Source organism: Aquila chrysaetos, chromosome 12 (genome assembly GCF_900496995.4).
Source record: "Aquila chrysaetos chrysaetos chromosome 12, bAquChr1.4, whole genome shotgun sequence".
Classification (NCBI taxonomy): domain Eukaryota; kingdom Metazoa; phylum Chordata; class Aves; order Accipitriformes; family Accipitridae; genus Aquila; species Aquila chrysaetos.
In genome coordinates this window covers 26,418,478-26,436,710 of record NC_044015.1, presented here as the reverse complement: position 1 = coordinate 26,436,710, position 18,233 = coordinate 26,418,478, and the positions used below count along the sequence as shown (strand labels likewise).

Here is an 18,233-nt window from a genome sequence, read left to right as displayed (position 1 = left end):
GAATTTCATAACTAAGGAGACCAGCTGGGGGACTACGAGACAAGGGAACCGATTCCCTGTATCAGCAGCTGCAGAAAGCGAAGGCGGGACATGAAGCCTTTATACTGGGGAGAAAGATGGAAGATGGAAATTAACTTCAAAACTAGAGTACAAATTCCTGCTAGACCTGGACTCTCCTGTAAGTTAACTCCAAGATTAAAGTTCTCCCTCAACTAAGTACTTTTCGAAAGATAACACTGTCTTTTTAACCCACCCGAAAAGCTATTTTGCCATTATGATTTCTAATAACTATTCTGTAATTCAGAATTATCTATCCAATGTTAGGAGTTAGGCTAGGAAATAAAGGAGAATAATTCCTTTGTATGATTAGCAGGCTTACTTAAAACTCATCTTCCCCAGACAGCTTTGACTTTTTCTAGAAATAACCAACTCTGTCAAACTTTGCTATATACAAAACTTAGCCAAAGTCTGAAAACTTGTTCTACCTTAGTGGCTAAAAATATATAAAAAAGGAATCAAGCACCCATAAACAAAGTTAGGAAAAACACATACAATACAGCTTATGGATGTAAGCCATCAGAGCATTCACAACAGCTTTTTTTACAGCAATCTTTTAGATTCAAAGGGAAATATAAGACATACTGCATATTCCTGGCATTATTAATAGGAGTATCCTTAATTATTGTTTATTTAACTAAAATATCTAAGTATAGCATAACAGGAAATAAATATATGCTTACCTTGGCCAAGAACCACCATGTCATTCTTCAACGTTTTCAAGACCACAAATAATGTTGGATACTCAATTATTACTTTGCCTTTCAAATTGTCCAGGAGGCTTCTACTGGCATCCAGTTCATTGTACCTTAAAAGTAACAGGGAAATTTATTTTGGATTTTAATACTACCAAGGACATAACGTACACTTGGAGGCAGGGAGGGGGAACGCTTTTGGGCAATTCACAGGATTTTCAGATGATATGATGTTCAGAAGAATTACCTTATGATTTAAATTACATATCCAGTCTTATTATCAGCTTCATTTTTTTTTTTAAACCATCCTAACATCTAAGCATAAGAACAAGAGGAGAATCAAAGTCAAATAAATGTTCTGAGTTCTTAATGAGTATCTTTACCAAGACTGAATATGGACACAGTGTTATCAAAATGGATATATTTGCCAAAACCAGATTCTAAATAAAAAATAACACTTAATGTTCTACTTATGGTCTTTAACACTACAGGTTTAATTTACATAGTTAGTAGTGTACCTTATTTAACATGTTTGCTTATGAATTATCAGTGAAGTACTGGGAAGATGAAATAAAAAGCATATCTGAACAACTACTAAAGCAAAGGTATATTGGAAGCACTTAGAACTCTGGTTTTGTAGAAGGGTGGACTCTGATACCCAGAACACTGGGGCAATAATTTCTAAAAGACGGTACAATATCCCCATTTATGCCTAAGCAAATCTCTGCTTACAGCACCATCTGCAAGAAACTCCCTGTACAAATCTCCTCGTATGCGTGTGCTACAAGAGGCGCGTGACTTGGATGAGCAGTCCCTTCCCAGAAAAGGGCTCCTCTTCACCCTGGAGGGTGAAGCCAGGTACATAACAAATGATGCCACAGTAATAAGAAGTAGACTGAGCATCTTCTCCATAACTATTTCCTAGAACTGTAATATTCTCTCCCAACTCTCTAACTGGAAACCTGGACATGGGATTTTGGAGAAAGGAAGGGATATTTCAAAGCCCTCTGAAAGAGACACCCTGTTGCTTTCACTTGCTGTAACTGTGGCATCCAACAGATGCTCTGATATTATTACACTGCAATCTGAGTTATGCAATTCTTTCTGTAATCAGCATTATTAAATTACTACTAAGCTATTGTATCAGTTAAAGGCAAATGAAGTTCAAAACCAAAATAAACTGTAGGCAGTAAGTGGAGTACTTCCCATAGCTGCTTTACCTCCTCTGATCATTAACATATTATGCAGTTGGGTTTTCTTTTGCCAAAAACAACACTGGATGGGTGAAGGAAATTATATACTTTATGATTTACAGTAATGTGTGATTAAGAACAGTATATCAGAGGAGTCAGCACACAAGAATAATATTGAAGGTAAAACAGGATTTGAGTTCTTGGGATTTAAGGGAAACTTAAGTTTGAGCAAAAACTATTTCTCTCTCATATTCAACTTCAATCATCATGAAAATATTTGGTTTCATGTTTCTCTCAACCCAAAGTAATTATGACCTCTTCTTACTGAAATCCTTTAAAAGGGATAACAGTATATTACATTTCTTATTGAATGAATGCATTCATAACTTGTGGATTAACACACATGAACAGAAACATATTTACTGCTTTATTTACAGTACTCTAAATGCAAAGTATGGCAATACCTTTCCTTTGGCAAGGACCTCAACACATTCTTTTCTGGTTAAGCAAACATTTACCACCAAGAGGCTAAAGTAATTCACATGCCACAATACAGTTTCCATTATCTCATTTTTTAGACAAAACATCTTTAGCATCCAGCTTGGCAAAAGATAAAACATTTGTACTTAAAACTATTTTATGATAGTAAATTACTGAAGTGTTAGATCACCAAGGCAGAGCTTTATCTTTTTTGTTTTTAAAGTAAATTTTATTGGTTGACAGTGACAGAGAAAATATCTAAATTTTTAGTGCATAATGTGGGCTGAAAACTTCAGGGAGAATATAACAAAGGAGCTTAATACTTCTCTTTTTTAAACTTTGCTGTTATTGTCTACGCTATCCAAAAGACCTCAGTCTACCACATTCCCTACTTTATACACAAGTGCAAGTTGAGGTTTTCTGCTATTCCACCCGACAACCTCTTCCTTGACTGTGCATGCTTAAAAGACCTCAAAAGAAAATTAGTACTTGTCACTCAATTCCAAAGTCTAATAAAGGATGGCTCCTGAGCAAGACTGATTTTTCAGGTTCTCTCTGAAAGACCTTGTCATGATAAAAACCTTCCCAATTTTATCCCAGAACCAGAACAAAGTCATACATCAGAGGGTGAACAACACAGACCTATGGGCAGTAGAAGGCTGCCCTGCAAGGCTTTTCCAGAAGCCTATATACACACACAATTTCAATTTTTACTTATGAAAAGGCTAGACCTGTTTGGAGAAAAATGAAAAGAGATGGTGTTTTTACAAGTCTTGTAACTTCCTGTATTGATTATTCACCAGGATGAGCTAAGGATGTAGGGTAACACTGGAATGCAGGTCCTCCCACGTACTTGCGGGGAAGCGGTCTCATCACAGGTAGCAGAGGGAGCAGGGAGAACCTGGTAATCAGATGTTACCAGATATTCTTTTACCACCATTTTTAGCTACTCATCCTGTATCACTGGGACTGCGTAGCCTGCTCGGTAAGAACCCATAACTAGCTGTAACCTTCTTCAGGCTCTTCCTTCACTGTGCATTTCAAGTGACAACCCAGTAAAATGAGTGACAACCAGCATAAGTCTGTCCTTTCACTCGGACTCTTCCATGCTCCAGGCCCAGTTGCAGGAATCAACTGAGCCTGTGGTCCTAACCAAGCTCCTTCAGCCCTTCATGACAGGATGGATTTGAAGATAAGCCTGGCTCCAAATGAACTGTCCACCCTGACAGAACCATTGCCTTAACACCCCATCTTCACATCTTTCTTTTAAACCCTCCCCCTGCTTTCTCTTTTCTCCCACTGCCCAGTTCATACATATCGTCTGCGCTACAGCTTCCCGATCCCTGTATTCAGTGGGACTTCTCTTTGCACCCTTCTCTCTCAATCTTCTTTCCTCCCTGGTATTTACTTCCCACGTATTTTCTCTCACCCTTCCATACATTCCCTCAGCCTCCTTGCCCAACACCCACCATCTAATAATACACTTTCCTGATTATTTTCTTGCCCCAAGCAAGGCTTTATGCCCATGTCACGAAACAAGAAATAGGCCTGGATTTCTTCTTAATAAGACAACTCCATTTATAAGGACCACAAAGACACAATCTTGGCAGACAACAGCTTTTGATTTTAGCTGGAATGAAATAACAATAACTGCTTTTTAAAGGACAAAAATTAAATAAAATTTGCCTGCCAGCAGGCAGTTTAAAAGCCTACAAAAATTGTGACAATTGAGAAAATTTAACAAGATTCAGCAATCCCACATTAGTTCCCACATAATCTGTTACATTCACTCTATGAATGGCTTTGTTACCTTTCACAAAATGCTGAAATTAATGTGGCTCTGCATTTCTGATAGCATCTATGAGTTTCTGCAAAGGCTAGTTTCACTATCTGTAGCTATTCCACCACCTTCCAGGAATTCAACAATTCAGACTCCTAATCTGTCTCCCACAGGCAGGAATGCTGTATTAGGTCACTGCATCACAACAAGCTCCCCTCAAATGGAGCCTGTGGCTATCATCGCAGTGGCGTAACTTGTCTCCATGAATTCAGACAGCAGGAAATTCCCTGCTGATCAGGTTTTCCTGAATGTCATCTACAGGAACTTTGATTTTAATAATAATAAAGAAAAATCTGCAATCTGTAATTAAAGATAAATTGTAACCATGTTATTTCTTTAATTTTGTCTTCTAGACACTGAAAAGAGAACAAACAAGTTTTAACCATCTAAATAATTGTAAATATTACTAAAATGCATAGTTGTATAATGACGTTCATAATTTTCCTGTGAGAGAGATCAACTAAAACCCTTGCGCATATTTTAAACAAAGATGATTTTTCTTCCTAGAACTGAGTGGAAACATCGAGGTATTTACTTGGCGTAATTCAGATACCATAAATCATGCTATCTATTTCGGGCCTAGTCCTAAAAATCCACAACCAAACTTCTGTTAACTTATGGGAAGAACGAAGATTTCACCCCCCACCCCAACAAAAGAGGGTAGCATTTCTGCATTTGCCTAGAAGGGAGCAAAGACTGGGCTCAGCATTTAAAGTCTCTCCCAAGCACTCATTCTGAAGTGCTGCAGCACAGCAAAGATAATAACTAACAGATGGACTTTCATTCCTAAGTGGTGAATAACCTCTTCGTGTGGTTATGATTTGGTGAACATGGAAGTAGTGAAATGCACTCTTGAATTAGGTATAAAACAAAAGTCGTATGGCAGAAAGTAAACACAATATATTGAAATAGTGCACAATTTTTGTATTTAACTTTGTCATTGGAATTCTGACATTCCAAAAACCTGGAACACAGTGAATTTTGTTAGTCCATATGTGTGAAAAAAAATTAGAAAATTAAATGAGCAAAAAAGCAGAGACCTTAGAAGCAAAAAAAGGAAATGACTTGCCATAACAATTCCTTTGTAACTAATTCTTACCAACAGTGGAACAATATGAAAGACTACTCTGCCTGAACACTCTTTTAAAGAAGGGGGACGGGAACCAAGTTCAAGTTAATATTTTAATATGAAAAAAAAATTATACTACAGTTTACACAAATATTTTAAAACCTGCTAGCTCCTGCTTCCACTCTCGGTCTACAGTTTTTCTCCCAGTCTAGGACCTCCATAATTTGCCTCAACAAATGCTCACGAACCTCTCCTCCATATTGTCAATACCTGTATAGCTCAAACTATACCCGCACAGACCAGATGCCTGGCCAATTCCTTTCCACGTCAGATCCCCATCTTAAGTAACACATCCATCACAGATGTCCTTTTTCTGAAAAATGAGGACAAGAAACCTTCTCTTATCAACCAGTTAGCCCACAAGTCCTGCTAGGAACCAACTGAAAAAGCACAGGAAGAAAAGTTGCCAGCTTACCAGAAAAGCATCTCAGACATTATCACCATCTCGTAACTATACCTGCATACACAGAATCCATAAAGGTACATCCAAATTAACAAGAAACCCATGAAGCTCTTCCTTTTCCTTGCCATATTTCAGCCATAGATCATCCTCAAAGAGCGTATTAAGACAAGCTGCAACAATCTGCAATCTCTTCTCTTTTATGGGCTGTAAGAGGCCCTTCCACTAGGAAAATCTAAGAACAGCTGAAAACTAAAGTGTAAAATGGGGAAGAAAAAAAACCAAAGCAAAAAAAATTAAAACCAACCCCCAAACCACAAAACCCCTCTTCTCACAAACTTATTCCAGAAAGTCAGAACATCCTGGAAGAAAAGAAACTAACACCCAGGTGAAGACAGCAGGAACACCAACTGTCACCTAAATTATTTGGCACAATAGTAGATGTCCAGAAGGATTTAATGCTTTGTTCACTTTTACCCCAGAAAATATACGAAATAGTTAATGGAAAGAAGAGATAAGCAAAATAAGACTACAAGTATGTCACCGTAGAAGCACAAAGGCTGTCCCTGTTTAAACCTCTTGAGAATGAGGCAATTGCACAAAGAGAAAAACACAGTAAAAGTTGTTTAACGACAACCACGGAAAAATATATCAATTGATGGCAAAACCCATAAAAGCAGATAAGGCATCTGCTGCAACAATTTAGTGGACTGAGCATTATGGATGATGTGGTAAAAGGATTCAGGATGCACAATAATGATCTAAAGATTAACTGAAGTACAAACAATTCTGCATCTTTTAGTTATGGGAGAAAGTACGACAAAACAGAAGGAAAATGTGAAACTAGCAAATGTCAGTTTCTTGGATTTGGTAGAATTTGGTTCAAAGAATACAGCAGTAAAGTGATACTGAATTTCAAGAAAGCAAATACTTTCCCCATCTCAGAAGAAATAATGAAAAGAAGTAACAAAATCCAGCAGCAAGTAAAGATGCTATAATTCAAGTGCATTACGCAATAGCCCTTTACACATGCAGGAATTTACTTACTTTGTGAAGCCAGGCAGCTTTACAAACTGCTCAAAAGCTCAAGGTTTACAAATCTTTAAGTGGCATAGAGCAGACATACTGAAAAAGGGTATACCACAATCATGTGAGGCTACTATACGACTGAGATAAAAAACCCAAAACAGCCTAGTGAGTTAACGATAGCCAGAAGGCCTAAAGGGAATATGAAATTGCACAAGGAAAATTTATTAAAAAGAGAGTGGGTTGACTACTGAAGATGAATGCCTGAAGTTTCAAAAACTGAAAAGATATTAGCGTCATCTTTAGTACATGTGAAAGCTGTGGGTGGTTCCCCCAAAATACAGGGAAGTCAAAACATGTAACTTGTACCCATTAATAAGATACTGGCAAGATCATGGAAAAAAAACGAATTTCATAAGTCTACTTTAATTGCAGTGTTCTGTTACACAGCCTCATGAAACTGTATTTACATTACTGTAAATAATTTTACAGGTGGGGGGGTGTACCAAGGAATACCAAAGGATGCAATGAAAAACTCTTAATACACCAAGTTCAGAAAACTAAAAGATCAAATCTCATTTGACAAATTAACATAAGTAAGCAGAGCACTGATAAAATAAACAAGAAGTATAAAACTGATGAGAAATCAGTCCTTGTAAATTGGCAATACTTTTTTTATTACACTTGGGTTAATGTAGTGAACCTCCACTTCAGGAACAGGAAGGATTGATACTTCTGTAATTTCGGATCCCTAGGTAGCAAATTATAACTTCCAAATTTAGCTCATATGGAGATAGCCTGAAGACTTCTAACACTCTGAACTAAATGGTGGAAACATAGCCACAAATTTATACTTATTTGCATAGGAATCACAGTGCCATAAACCTTCCATTAAGGGGTTACTAATGCTTTACAATGAAAAGGAAAAGCTATGAAATAAAGAAAACAAATTATTTTCTTGGCAAACAAGCAGGAAGGTCAATTCCCTCCTTGGCAAGGTTGAAACAATCAGTCCTAGCTCATTTCCGTCAAGAAAGAGAAAAAACAGAGGGATTCCCCTTTGGCAGCATCAGGAGGAAATAACAGGTTTTCTCCTTGCTGACTGGAACATGAAGAGGTTTTCCTCTTGTATTGGGTTTGTGCTGCAAGGTTTTGGTAGTGGGAGGGGGGCTACAGGGGTGGCTTCTGTGAGAAGCTGCTGGAAGCTTCCCCTGTGTCTGACAGAGCCAACACCAGCCGGCTCCAAGATGGACCTGCCGCTGGCCAAGGCCGAGCCCATCAGTGACGATGGTAGCGCCTCTGGGGATAACAGATTTAAGAAGGAAAAAACATTGCTGGGACACACAGAAACGGCAGCCGGAGAGAGGAGTGAGAACATGTAAGAGAAAGAGCCCTGCAGACCCCCAGGTCAGTGAAGAAGGAGGGGGAGGAGATGCTCCAGGCGCCGGAGCAGAGATTCCCCTGCAGCCCGTGGGGAAGACCGTGGTGAGGCAGGCTGTCCCCCTGCAGGCCAGGGAGGTCCACGGTGGAGCAGATATCCACCTGCAGCCCAGGGAGGACCCCAGGCCAGAGCAGGTGGATGCCCGAAGGAGGCTGTGACCCCATGGGAAGCCCGCGCTGGAGCAGGCTCCTGGCAGGACCTGCGGCCCCATGGAGAGAGGAGCCCATGCTGGAGCAGGTTTTCTGGCAGGACTTGTGACCCTGTGGGGGACCCACGCTGGAGCAGCCTGTGCCTGAAGGACTGCATGGCATGGAAGGGACCCATGCTGGAACAGTTTGTGAAGAACTGCAGCCCGTGGGAAGGACCCACGTTGGAGAAGTTCATGGAGAGCTGTCTCCTGTGGGAGGGACCCCACGCTGGGGCAGGGGAAGAGTGTGAGGAGTCCTGCCCCTGAGGAGGAAGGAGCGGCAGAGACAACGTGTGATGAACTGACTGCAACCCCCATTCCCTGTCCCCCTGTGCTGCTGGTGGGGGGCTAGGTAGAGAATTCAGGAGTGAAGCTGTGCCCAGGAAGAAGGGAGGGGTGGTGGGAAGGTGTTTTAAGATTTGGTTTTATTTCTCATTACCCTACTCTGATTGGCAATAAATTGAGTTAATTTTCCCCAAGTCGAGTCTGTTTTGCCCATGATGGTAATTGGTGAGCGATCTTTCCCTGCCCTTATCTCAACCCACGAGCCTTTTGTTATATTTTCTCTCCCCTGTCCAGCTGAGGATGCGGGAGTGACAGACAGGCTTTGGTGGGCACCTGGCGTCCAGCCAGGGTCAACCCACCACACCTCTAGTCCGCCTCTGTGAAAACCCTGACACCTACGCTGCCATGTTTCACAGTGCTGCAGCTTCCAAGTTCAGCCTACCACTTCAACTGCCCACTAAGGAGTTTGTTTCTTTGCTCCTAGAAGCCTCTTACTCCAGCCTCCCCTTGCTGCCTGGTGCCCAAAATTGAGAAACTCAGCTAACTTTAAGTCAGCATCTCACTGTGTCTTTTTCTTCCAAGAAACGAGCAGCAAATCCTCTTTTTCTTTAAGAAAAATATTTTAACAGCAACCCTGACAGATACAGTTGAATTAAACCCCTCGATACATCTCACAACACTTATGCTAGACTGGAATAGGACAAATGGTTTGAACGTTATTTTTGCTCTACAGTCCATTTTTACCAGCTCCTTCCCCCAGCCAAGGAGCAACAGATTATTCAACAGGGTTTTTCCAACTGCAATCTTTTCTTGGACTTCATAGCCTGTCTTCTTGCCTTCAAGTCTGTCTTGTATGTGCATGTTATGCAGTACACGGACTTCCATGAAGGCATTTTCCATACTATGCCTATGTTACATAGTGCATACATACAGGCAAGTTCCTCTTTACTCCCTAGTAGAGATGGTGGGCTGGAGCAAACTGCAAGAATTGTTCTTTAAACAGCCTTTCCTAGATGCACATTTCCTCAAAGAAAGGAGAGAAAATCTGCCTGTGCATATGCTGGGTATGCTGCTCCTATGCTTCAAACCCAGTTATGATGCAGAAAAGAGGCTACAGTTTTCTTTGTGTTTTAGAATTTGGGGTCTGCCTACCTGCTTTGCAAGCACGAAGGGTCTGAAGGTCTTCAGGTCTGCCTGTGGTGCTTACAGACCACCACTAGATGACTAGACAGGACAAACCACCAGCTGAAGCCAACACTAACACTTTTATTGTTACCTCATCCTCCACCTCTTTACTTACTCACATATTCCTCCTCTGTAAGTGGTCTGGATCTAACTTGCTGCAATACAGACAGCAAAAATTTTGGAGCAGAGGCTATCATTTCAAATATATCTTTGTGCAACAGATGTCTCAGTCAGCGACTCTCTAGCTGGGACACTCCAGAAACCCTAATGCAATACCATTAATTATAAAACAGTTAATCCAAAAGAATTCAGCATGGGTTACAAAACGCTGGATTGTTACTTTAAAAAACAGGCGCCTACTGGTTCATAAAGGAATCCCCTTCAAGAAAAAAAATGAATGATTGCTCAAGATAGTAAGATGGATAAATTCTGGGTTTTTTTGGAATCATCCCCAAAATCTTCTCAAAGGTCAAGTAATTGTAGTCAGACATCATAAACATTCAGCTATGCATGCTACAGATTCAGACCATACACACTTCTTATACTCAGCAATGACTAGTTTTCTGCTTTCCATCTATGTTGTGTAATACAGGATTTCAATGAAAAACATAAATAGACAGAAAGGAAAAGTGACTATTTTTTACAGTGAAAGCTGTGTATCCTGGCATCTGTTGCTCTGCATCGCTTTTGTCAGCAGAGAGACTGATGTTCAGATAAAGAAGGAGCATGTGAAAAATGACACTGAAATGGCTGCAGTAACAAAACTAGAAAGCCTGAAATGACCTACAAGAAAACGTAACAAAGTATTCAGTAGGAAAAGCTGAAGTTTTAATAAAAAAAACCCTACAAAACAAAACCCAACACTCTGGGAAAAAACAGCAGCAAGTATTAATACACAGGAGCGCTGTGTTTAAGCAACAGACTACAGACCAAATTCTATTTCCCCTTGAACAGCACAAAGTCGCCAGAGCCTGACTACAGTTGTGCAGTGAAGAATGACTATTGTAAGCTAGCTCCCTGCTTTTGTAAAGCTGGCAGAGCTGCTTTTGTGCCAGCTGCTGCAAGCTAGAGAGGAGTAATGAATTCTACTGTCAATCTTCTGCTGGCACAGGTTAAAGCCAGCTTGGGGTCTGTTCCAACTCATGCCAAGGCCAGCAGTTCAGCCAGGGATTTGTATCCTTAATTCCTGTCTCATGTATACCACGTATGACACAAATGGGAAAAGAAATTGCTTCCTAAGTAAGACTAGAGAATCCTAAATAAACCACCCCACACTTTTCAACATTTGCAGAAAATGCAGAGGAGGAAATAATGCTTGACATGTGCCAATTCTAGCGCATTTGTTTTGCCAGATGAAGTAGTATTTTTGAAATATGATGATAAAAAGAACTGATCCATGCACCACACTAACAGCAGTGACTTTTTAAAGCAACTGCGTTATGTATGAAAAGCAGAAAGCAGAGACTACAAGCTCTGTTAGTTTTACATGGAGTTATTCCCAAATGATAATGCAGAAGGAAGTGCCCTAGGAAGATGGTATGAAAAATTAAGGAAAACACTAACACTATCAATACTTGAGGCTATCTGGAACATATTTAAATACAACAGTGTTTGATAATCTTAAAATCACTGACAAAACAGATATCTAATAGACATTTTTAATGACAGGAAAATAAATAATCCAATATAAATACTACATTTAAAAAGATTTAGTTCCATTACATTTATATTACTCTCTGAATTCCAAGATGATTTTCTAAGTCTGTTGGCATATTGGCACACACTAAAGCAAAAAACTTACTTCTTCCTAAGCCTACTGTGACTACTGCGACCTACTAATGTGATCTAACCCTTAGTTATTTAAAAACAATAGAGTACAAAAGAAAATTCTCTTTGAGCACAGAACTCAGTCATCCAAGGAAATAACTCTCATTTCTGCCAGCTGATCTTGAGACAGGGAAGTGCTCCAAAATTACTAACATCATCCAGCCTTCTGGGAAGCAACTGCATTGGATCAGTTAAAGCAAAGTAAGTGTTCACCACCATAAAGCAATGGCATTTAGTAAAGAACCTCTGATACTTGTTTAGCAGATTTTCCTCCCCGTGATCCACAAGAATTAAGTGGCAAACATGCCAGTATTCTCATGTGCACCAGCCAATGTCACCACAGAAAGTAAGAAGCCCCTTGATGTTGGAACTGGTACAAAAATGCTTTTGCTATTTTTGGCTGAGTAATTGAAGCATGAGCTGCACCAGTACTACCGATACAAAAAACAATGCTACAACTGATTCTATACGCATCCCTGTATGGCACGGCAGTTTTACAACAGGAAAGCTACAGGATACAGTCTGGTACTGCTCTGTACTTCAGTTCTTTGAAGGATATGGTCCACTGAAAGCAGTGGGCTTTGCAAAGCTAAGGCCCGCCAGACCACATTTTCCAAGCACCTAAATATTCTGTCAGTGCTACTGATATTTTCGAATCCCAAAAAGTCTTCTACAACAACTTATTCTTAAATAGATTCTTAAGTAGGTTAAAATATCTACTGTAAGACAAGTCTGTTGCAGTTATTTCTCTTCTAGAAATAGGATCACCTTATATGATAAAGATGAGTAAATAACTTTTTCATTAAATACCTGTAGTTATGAAAAAAACAATAACTCTGACCATTAACCTACTTATAGCAAATACTAAGGGTCTGTTGGATTTAGGAATTCTTTTTGGGGGGGGTTGGTTTGGGTGTTTGTTTTTTTTTTTTTAACCCAAAGCCTAATAAGGCAATTCTCAGGAAAATAAGAAGGTGTATTTCCCAAACCAGATTGTATAATTTGGCAGCTGCACCTTTCCTTTCCTTAGTGGAAAAAGCAATACTGTTACCATATGAAGTCACTTTGAAGGCATCCCAAAAAAAGGACTGAAGACAGTCAGGACACTAATTTATCCTGAAGAAAGAAAAGACTACTTTATGAAAGAATGTAGACTGTAAAAATCATCCAAGAGGCCAGCAGTTAAACCTTTCTTGGAATAGTTACAGCTGAGGAGAGAATGGACACCAACCACCAACTAAATATTGCGTAACAGGTGATAGAGGCAAGTACCACCAAACGGAAAACTATTATAACCTATTCAAATGCAGATTTTTTCCAAACCAAGGTTTTAAAGGAAGAAGAGAGTTGTGTAACACTCGTTTTTCAAAACCTCCTTCATAAGTTTCCTTATAAAGTAAGTGCAGTTAACGAGAAGACTGTCAAGTGGTGTAGCAGTTACAGTGTTCTAGAGCATTAGGTGACAGGCAGGGAGGAGAGGACATGAAGACAGATTATGCTTTAGGTTACTCCAAGTAATTGTGGAGTGCTACCAATTCATACTGAAAGCAATTCTTAAAAGCTGGTTTTAGAGAAGACAGAAATAAGAGTTTATCACAAAGTTCTCCAAGAACTGTCACCACTGATGATAAAAGGCACGTAGCAAGGAGAAAGCAAGCACCATGTTGTTTGGCAGCTATCCATGATATCTGCACACCCGTGGATTTATCCAGTTGCTTTCTGAAGTTCTGCAGAACTCCTGTGAGGAAGCAGAAATCTGTATTACATGGCCAATTTATACTTCTGGAGAAAGAAAAAAGAAAACCCAAAAAATTTAAAGCATTCTGCAAAGGACCTTCAAACTAAAAGGGCCATTTGCTGTGAAACACAGAAAACAGCCAAAACTAAACCACAAACTCCTGTTTCATAAACAATTGCAGGAAATACTGAAATCCTTCTGTAACATACTTAAAACTAGAAGACTAACATTTTAAAACCCATAATAATCCTGCTTAGATGTTCTCTGAAACACCATTGCACTTCCTCAATAACACGTAATTGTAACTATGAAAAATACTTTTTTCAAAAGGTTTTACTAAGCCTAAAAACAACATCCGTTTCAACAACATATATTTACAGCCCTTCTAGTATCTAGTGCTTGTGGAGAAGGAATTTTTCTGGTGGGCACAGGGGATGTTTTGGATAACACAACAGTCATGTAGATTGCATGTTATTAGTAGACTACACCAATCCTACTCCTCCAGTCTGTCCAGAGTGATGGAAGAGGATTTTGCCATACAGGAACACACAGCCTAAAATCACACAGAATGAGGTGGCGCAGGATGAGAAATTACTCTGAGCTGACAGTAGCACTCAAGGCTACACAAACCAGCAGTTAACAGCTCCCCACTGTTAAAGAAATGTGGATAAAGAAATGTGAGAGAGCTCTGTGTTCAGCTTTTGTTCCATAATGAACATCACTAAGCAGCAAGCCAGTCTCGTTTCAATTGCAAGTACTTCCACTGCAATTCCAGGTATTGATTTATAGAATGAGAGCCATAAACCTCAAATTAATTTAACTGGGGGGGGGGGGGGGGGGGGGGGGGGGGGGGCAAAAGGAGAAGAAATCAAAATAAATTCTCTCTTACTTAACTGTAATGCAACTACAGTAAAAATTTAAATTCCCTCATAGAGCCTTTGTCACAAAAACTACGCTGCGCTGAGAGTGCCTGCTGGCACAGACACAGCTTATGTCGACAGAAGATGCTTTTCTGCTGACATAGCAGCCCCATCATTTCAAACAAACTTTGTTCGTTCCTTTCAGAAGAGGAATTTTCTTTCAATATGCTGCTTCCTTGACCTGCCTGCACTGCCACAGCTGGGCCTGCTCCACCAACTTATATGAACAGATTCACATAATTTCCAAGTGATGAATTGCATTTCTCAAGTCAAAACACTTTTCTATTTTAACTTTCTGCAGTTCTTTTTAAACTTCACATTCACTAAGTGGGATAAATACCAATTACTGTGACTTTGTTATCAACCAACATAGCTGATTCTGGGAATACAGATGAGGCTCAAACTTAAGGATATTTAATTAATTTAGTTTAACTTCAAGAAAAAGAATTCTCTCAACAAATCTGTAAGATAAGGAAGCATTATGCAGATTTCAGGAGAGGAAAATGGTTAAGTAACAAAAGAAACAGATGAGCACAAAAGATAGTCCAATTTGATATTAAATTGGTTCTTTCCCAAGACACCTATGCAACTTACATACTCTACTTCAAAAGATTAAAAGGTGAACTTTACCTGCTATTACAAAAGCAATTTTTCCTTCTTTTCTAAAAAAGGAAGTACGAAAATCCAAGCACTAAAATATCAGGAAAAACCCACCTGTGTATAAATTACTTTATTTTTAAAATACAAATGATTGTTCAAGATCATTGCTTGAATACTGCCTTTCCTATCACATACTGCAAGATGATGTACAGCAGTAACATACTGAATGCATTTTCAGTTTTTGCTGCATTAACCTGAGTTAATTACTTGAGAAGGGGACAGAGGTTGTTTATGCTCTGGGAACCTGTCCTAAATACCACTATTAAAAGATGAGCAGAAGAGCCTGCTAAAAATATTTTAAAAAATGGGAAATCATTTGATTTCATTTCCTGGAGCTCAGCTCTAGAAGGGCTTCTTTACTTGGGTGTAACAGTATATACAACCTGTATAGCTAAAGTACCTGTGCTGAATAGCCCTTCATGAAGCACTGGGAAATAGAGTAGAAAGAGAACTGAGAAAACTTCATCTGCCCAGGTGCTTCTGCAATGAACTTTCCAGGGTAGCTCACAATACCAGTAGTTCTAAATCTCCTCCCTAAACACCCAAAATTTGGCTATTCTTGAACTAAATGGAAATTGGTCCAGATATCTGTCTTTCAGAAATCTGTGTAAATGTCTGTTTAATCCCTACTGCTAGAATCAGAGAGCACCAGTAGGTCTTAATTACCTGGACCAGCCTCACCTGGGACTTCCACCCACACTCCCCGCCCAGTGGTCCAGCAATAGAATAGACTATTTCAGTTGGAAGGGACCTAAAGTGATCATCTAGTCCAACTGCTTGACCAATTCAGGGCTGACCAAGTTAAAGCATGTTATTAAGGGCATTATCCAAATGCCTCTTTAACACTGACAGGCTTGGGGCATCGACCACCTCTCTAGGAAGCGTGTTCCAGTGGCTGACCACCCTCTCGGTAAAGAAATGCTTCCTAATGTCCAGTCTAAACTTCTCCTGGCGCGGCTTTGAACCATTCCCACATGTCCTATGACTGGATACCAGGGAGAAGACATCAGCAGCTCCCTCTCCACTTCCCCTCCTCAGGAAGCTGTAGAGAGCAATGAGGTTGCCCCTCAGCCTCCTTTTCTCCAAACTAGACAAGCCCAAAGTCCTTAGCTGCTCCTCACAGGACATTCCTTCCAGCCCTTTGACCAGCTTTGTTGCCCTCCTCTGGATGCATTCAAGGACCTTCACATCCTTCTTAAATTGTGGGGCCCAGAATTGCACACAGTATTCGAGGTGAGGCCACACCAATGTGGAATACAGCGGGATAATCCCTCTTTTGACCGGCTGGTCATGCTGTGTTTGAGGCACCTCAGGATGCGGTTTGCCCTCTTGGCTCCCAGAGCACACTGCTGACTCATATTGAGCCTGCTGTAGACCAGCACCCCCAAATCCCTTTCTGCAGGGCTGCTCACCAGCCACTCCTCTCCCCGTTTATAGTTGTGCCCAGCATTACTCCATCCTAAGTGCAGAATCCTGCATTTCGACTTGTTAATTTCATCCCATTCATCATAGCCCAATGCTCCAATCTACCTAGATCCCCCCACAAGGCCTCTTGTCCCTCAAAAGAGTTGACAGCACCTCCCAGTTTGGTATCATCAGCAAACTTCCTAATGGTGCATTCAACTCCTGCCTCCAGATTGTTAATAAATGTATTGAACAGAACTGGCCCTAGAACTGAGCCCTGAGGAACACCGCTGGTGACCGGTTGCCAGCCAGATGTAGCCCCATGCACTAAAACCCTTTGAGCTCTGCCCTTCAGCCAGTTTTTCATCCAGCACACGTGCATCCCACAGTTGGACAACTTGTCTAGAAGGATGCTGTGAGGGACAGTATCAAAAGCTATACTAAAATCCACAAAAAACTACATCCACCACCTTCCCTTCATCCACTAGGTGCGTGACCTTATCATAGAAGGATATCAAATTAGTTAAACAGGACTTTCCTTTTATGAACCCGTCTTGACTGTGCCTGATGACTGCATTATTCTTCAAATGCCTTTCAACAGTACTCAGTATAATCTTCCCCATAATTTTTCGAGGAACTGAGGTTAGACTAACAGGTCTGTAGTTCCCCGGGTCTTCCCTCACGCCCTTCTTGTAAATTGGATTAACAATGGCTAGCTTCCAGTGTCCTGGTTTTGGCTGGGATAGAGTTAATTTTCTTCCTAGTAGCTGGTATAGTGCTCCATTTCAGATTTAGTATGAGACTAATGTTGATAACACACAGATGTTTCAGTTGTTGCTAAGTAGTGTTTACACTAAGTCAAGGCCTTTTCTGCTCCTCACCCCGCCCCACCAGCGAGCAGGCTGGGGGGCACAAGAACCTGAGAGGAAACACAGCCGGGACAGCTGACCCAAACTGGCCAAAAGCATATTCCATACCACATGACATCATCCTCAGTATGTAAACTAGGAGGAAAGCTGGCCAGGGGCTGCTGCTTGGGAACTGGCTGGGCATCAGTTGGTGGGTGATGAGCAACTGCATTGTGCATCACTTGTTTTGTATATTCTAATTCTTTCATCTTTTTTTCCCCCTTCCTTTTCTGTCCTATTAAACTGTCTTTATCTCAGCCCTTGAATTCTACTTTTTTTTCCCCAATTCTCTCCCCCATCCCCCTGGGGGGGGGGAGGGGGGGAACGGACAGTGAGCAAGCAGCTGCGTGGTGTTTAGCTGCTTGCTGGGTTAAACCACAACACCCAGCCAAGCAGGGGCCTCCCCAGACTCCCGAGACCTTTGGTAGATGATCGAGAGGGGTCCTGCCATAACATCCGCTAGCTCCTTCAGTACTCTGGGAGGAATCCCATCAGGCCCCACGGACTTGTGAACATTCAGCTGATACAGCTGGTCCCTTACAGTTTCAGTGTCCACAAATGGAACGTCACTGTTCCCACACTCACAGTACTCCGACTCAGAGGACGGGGCAGCCCAAGGTCTATCAATATTATTAAAGACTGAGACAAAAAATGCGTTGAATGCCTCTGCTTTTTCTTCACCCCTGTTAGTCAGATGCCCACCTTCAACAAGTATCGGCCCAATGTTTTCTTTAGACCTCCTCTTGCGATTAACATACTTTAAAAAGCCCTTCTTATCTGAAACAACACTGGCCAGTTTCAACTCTAATGGAGCTTTGGCCTTTCATGTCTTCTCCCTGCATATACGAACCATGGCTC

At 40.7% G+C, this 18,233-nt stretch overlaps 1 protein-coding gene across 8 annotated transcripts in view; it reads right to left on the bottom strand.

Annotated features, from left to right (window-relative positions):
* The window catches only part of ZNHIT6 (zinc finger HIT-type containing 6), an 87,559-nt gene that overhangs the window by 53,696 nt on the left and 15,630 nt on the right, over nucleotides 1-18,233 (bottom strand). For 7 of the 8 annotated variants that reach the window (XM_041127737.1, XM_041127739.1, XM_041127738.1 and 4 more), the window contains exon 9: nucleotides 741-865. In XM_041127737.1, coding sequence (XP_040983671.1) covers nucleotides 741-865 — 125 coding nt within the window. Of the gene's footprint in view, nucleotides 1-740; nucleotides 866-13,441; nucleotides 13,528-18,233 lie in introns of all 8 variants that reach the window. The other variant, XR_005933666.1, reaches the window with a different exon arrangement.